Raw genomic sequence first — 4,460 nt, 5'->3', positions numbered from 1 at the left:
AATTTTATAGTATGTGTACAGTGCAACAGCAAAGAGGTTTTTTACATTTTAGAGAAGTCAAGTTGCGATAGCGAACAGGACCACATGGAGATGCCAAAAAAAACCTAAGCCAATGCCTGCTGACTGCATGTATCTACTACTACAGTACACGGATCCATTCAGTATAACTAAACACAGCAACATAAACATTACAAATCAAAACATTATCGTGAATGTGTGTGGAAACAACGTGAATGTACGGAAAACGCGTTAACGTTGACAGCCCTAATATATATATATATATACTAACTAATATATAATGTTGTAACAAAATTGTTTGGTGTGTTATGATTCCAATTTAGTTCTGTCAACAAGCTTTCCACCATACTGTGGTGTCCATATTTTTAAGTGTCCACATACTTTCTGGGTCCACTGAATAGGCTATTACTGATCTTTGGCCACTACTAATATTCAAAATCAAGAAGCTGACACTTAAAAAAAAAAATGTAAATACTAGATGGGATGTAAAATTGTATGGTAAGAATACATGACGCACTGACATATAAGCACTTGTTTGAGCTAAAATGTTGCATTATATGCATTAACTGGTAAAATCTGGGGCACTTCCTGCTACATCATTTCCTGTTTCCTTTCACACAGATGAAGATTGGTATCACAGAGACTGAGATACAGGAGATGACCAAAGAGAGGATGCAGAAAGTGGACGAGATCAAACAATCACTAGATGATATGAAAGTGAGTAACACAGCAGCTTCACTTGTTTTCTTCATCCCGCACCATCTAAAATCCCCAAAGTCTTAGAGAAAAATGAACAGCTATGGTTTTAATGTCAGCTGATTTTAGTGGAGCAGGACATTTGGTCATACAGTGTCAGGGTTTTTCATCACACTTAAATCTAGATATATGATGAAAACCTTCCATCATCCTTGCTTCTGCTTCCCCTCTGTGCTCCAGATGTTGTCAGAGCATGAGGTGCAGCGCAGCATGCAGCTGTTTGGAGCTTTGATAAGCTCTCTCGAGCGCAGTCAGGCCGGGCTGCTGGAAGTGACTGAGATAAACCGTCGCTCAGCAGAGCACCAGGCTGAGCTCATGATCAGAGAGCTGGAGCAGGAGATCACAGAGCTGAGGAGGAGAAGCACAGCGCTGGCTAAACTGGCCCAGACTGAAAATTACATCACTGGACTGAAGGTCTGTAATGTTGTTATGTGTCAAGACAACATACACATGCCTTAGGCATCAGATTTCAATAGACTAGAGTAATAGACTGTCCAGGTCATCTTTTCAGTCTCTTCTCTTGTACTATTTATTTTATTTTAAATGTCATAGAGACAGAAGTGGGTTTGTTTGACATGAGCCAATAAGAAATCACCTCAATGCCATGGCAAAAGCATAGCAACACACACAAACACACAAGCTCAGAATACCTTAGCAACCACATATCAAAGCCCTTAGCAATCATTCACAGCACCACAACACAACCATGTTTTGCTCTGACAAAATCTTTTGGAATTTCAAAAATGCACACTACCGATCAAAAGTTTTGGGTTGGTAAAAAAAATAAAAAAAATTTTGAAAGCAGTCTCTAATGCTCACCAAATCCCCAAAGTCTTAGAGAAAAATGAACAGCTATGGTTTTAATGTCAGCTGATTTTAGTGGAGCAGGACATTTGGTCATACAGTGTCAGGGTTTTTCATCACACTTAAATCTAGATATATGATGAAAACCTTCCATCATCCTTGCTTCTGCTTCCCCTCTGTGCTCCAGATGTTGTCAGAGCATGAGGTGCAGCGCAGCATGCAGCTGTTTGGAGCTTTGATAAGCTCTCTCGAGCGCAGTCAGGCCGGGCTGCTGGAAGTGACTGAGATAAACCGTCGCTCAGCAGAGCACCAGGCTGAGCTCATGATCAGAGAGCTGGAGCAGGAGATCACAGAGCTGAGGAGGAGAAGCACAGCGCTGGCTAAACTGGCCCAGACTGAAAATTACATCACTGGACTGAAGGTCTGTAATGTTGTTATGTGTCAAGACAACATACACATGCCTTAGGCATCAGATTTCAATAGACTAGAGTAATAGACTGTCCAGGTCATCTTTTCAGTCTCTTCTCTTGTACTATTTATTTTATTTTAAATGTCATAGAGACAGAAGTGGGTTTGTTTGACATGAGCCAATAAGAAATCACCTCAATGCCATGGCAAAAGCATAGCAACACACACAAACACACAAGCTCAGAATCCCTTAGCAACCACATATCAAAGCCCTTAGCAATCATTCACAGCACCACAACACAACCATGTTTTGCTCTGACAAAATCTTTTGGAATTTCAAAAATGCACACTACCGATCAAAAGTTTTGGGTTGGTAAAAAAAAAATTTTTTTTTTGAAAGCAGTCTCTAATGCTCACCAAGGCTGCATTTATTTGATCAAAAATCCAGTAAAAACTGCAATATTGTGAAATGTTATTACAGTGTAAAATATTACAGTGTAAAATAGCTTTTTTTTCTGTTTGAATGATTTTTTAAATGTAATTTATTTCTGTTATGACAAAGCTACATTTCAAGAAACATTTTTTATTATTAGCATAACTGGAAAGAGTTGTGCAGCTTAATAAACAAAAAAGGATGTTTTGGGGATTCTGTAATAAATAAAGTTCAAAAATAGCATTTATTTGAAAGAGAAATCATTGGATCGATGTAATAGTCTTTACTGTCACTTTTAATCAATTGAAGGCATCCTTGCTGAATGAAAGTATTTCTTTCAAAAAATAAAAAAAGCTTACTGACCCCAAACTTTGAACAACAGTGTAAATAAATAAATTACTTTTCAAACTGGCAAATAAAACCTATATTTAAAGTTATATATATATGTATATATACACCAGTCACCTTTCTTTATCAGTTTGCCAGAGGAGTTAAAAATGCTATAAGACATTTTACAGTGGGAGCAGTCTGAAAATAAGGGGGGAAATAAGCATGACTTGGCAAACATCAAGCTCAACAATTGCTCCTGGTCTTCCTCAACAGGGCTACTCTGACGTCAGCACTCCCATGTCGATGAAAGACTGGACGGGCGTCTCACTGACCTGTGATCTTGGAACTAAAGCAGTTTACAGCTCTGTCTGTCAGCTAGTGGAACAGTTTAAGGAGGAGCTTCAGAAAGTACCTGCAGTCTGTGAGTGACACCTGTCAAACACAACACTACAGTGCCATCTAGTGGCAGATGGAGAACTTACTTCATGTGTTTTCTTTCTGCTCTAGGCCTCTCTGTGTCTGCTAGCCAATCACTGGTGAAGTCACACCCAAGTAAGTAAGACTGCTGCTGGCAAGTGTTCGTCTTACCATGATTCATTATTTAACTGTGGATCTAGAATTACGAAATGCATTTTTAAACTTCATCTTTTCAATAACAATTATCTTATTTTAATGTTTTGCAGAAGTGAAGAGAATACAGGAATATGCAGGTATGTGTTAAAGATTACATTTTATTGCAGTGTATACATAAGCAGGTGCTGTAAAGTTTTTTTTCTCTCTCAAGACTTGATAACAGGTTTTCCCTGTTATGTGTAAAGTCCTAAATTGTTGAGATAACAGTTTATTGATTGTTAATTCTAGCACATCTCATCTGTATCCCTTGACGGCCATAAGAACTTCAGTTCTGTTGTTCTTGACTTGAATTTTTCTGAGCATTTCAGAACTTGTCAAGCAGTATGACATTCTATAATTAATCTAAAACTATGTCAAACTGCATTTTTCTAATTTGCTTGATCATTTCTCATTTTTATTTAATTAATTATTATGTACATGCTTTTATATGCCATTATGTTAATTGAGACAAATCATAGATTTCTGTGCATTATACTTCTAAACTAAATAAAAAGGGCTATTTATTAGTTATTAGTTAATTTGTCTTTTATATACAAATTAAATTTAATATAAATGAATTTAAATTAATACAGTTTCAATATAATTAAATTAAAGTTAGAATTTACATATAGCACCAAATTTAAAATTTTTATTTATTCCTGTGGTGGTAAAACTACAATTTTCAGCATCATTACTCCAGTCTTCAGTGTCACAAGATCCTTCAGAAATCATTCTAATATGCTGATTTGGTGCACCAAAAAAAATTTTTTTTTAAAAACTTGAAATATAAATATTTTGTGACATTACACTTAAAAATCGTACTGACCTCAAAGACCTCACGTGTGTGTGTGTGTTTGGGTGGGTGGATGGATGGATGGATGGATGGATGGATAGATAGATAGATAGATAGAGAGACAGATAGACAGACAGACAGACAGACAGACAGACAGACAGACAGACAGACAGACAGACAGACAGACAGACAGACAGACAGACAGACAGACAGACAGACAGACAGACAGACAGACAGACAGACAGACAGACAGACAGACAGACAGAGACAGACAGACAGATAGATAGATAGATAGATAGATAGTGT

The 4,460-nt window shown here is 37.1% G+C and overlaps 1 protein-coding gene across 1 annotated transcript in view; it reads left to right on the top strand.

The window, feature by feature from the left end:
- The window catches only part of LOC107738074 (E3 ubiquitin-protein ligase TRIM58-like), a 15,764-nt gene that overhangs the window by 10,027 nt on the left and 1,277 nt on the right, over positions 1-4,460 (top strand). Inside the window, exons 4-9 of the mRNA XM_016549753.1 lie at positions 640-735; positions 955-1,188; positions 1,766-1,999; positions 3,023-3,170; positions 3,257-3,301; positions 3,433-3,459. Coding sequence (XP_016405239.1) covers positions 640-735; positions 955-1,188; positions 1,766-1,999; positions 3,023-3,170; positions 3,257-3,301; positions 3,433-3,459 — 784 coding nt within the window. The remainder of the gene's footprint in view (positions 1-639; positions 736-954; positions 1,189-1,765; positions 2,000-3,022; positions 3,171-3,256; positions 3,302-3,432; positions 3,460-4,460) is intronic.

This window comes from Sinocyclocheilus rhinocerous, unplaced genomic scaffold, assembly GCF_001515625.1.
Source record: "Sinocyclocheilus rhinocerous isolate Xijiao unplaced genomic scaffold, SAMN03320098_v1.1 scaffold494, whole genome shotgun sequence".
Taxonomy (NCBI): Eukaryota; Metazoa; Chordata; class Actinopteri; order Cypriniformes; family Cyprinidae; genus Sinocyclocheilus; species Sinocyclocheilus rhinocerous.
This window is presented reverse-complemented; position numbering and strand designations above follow the sequence as displayed.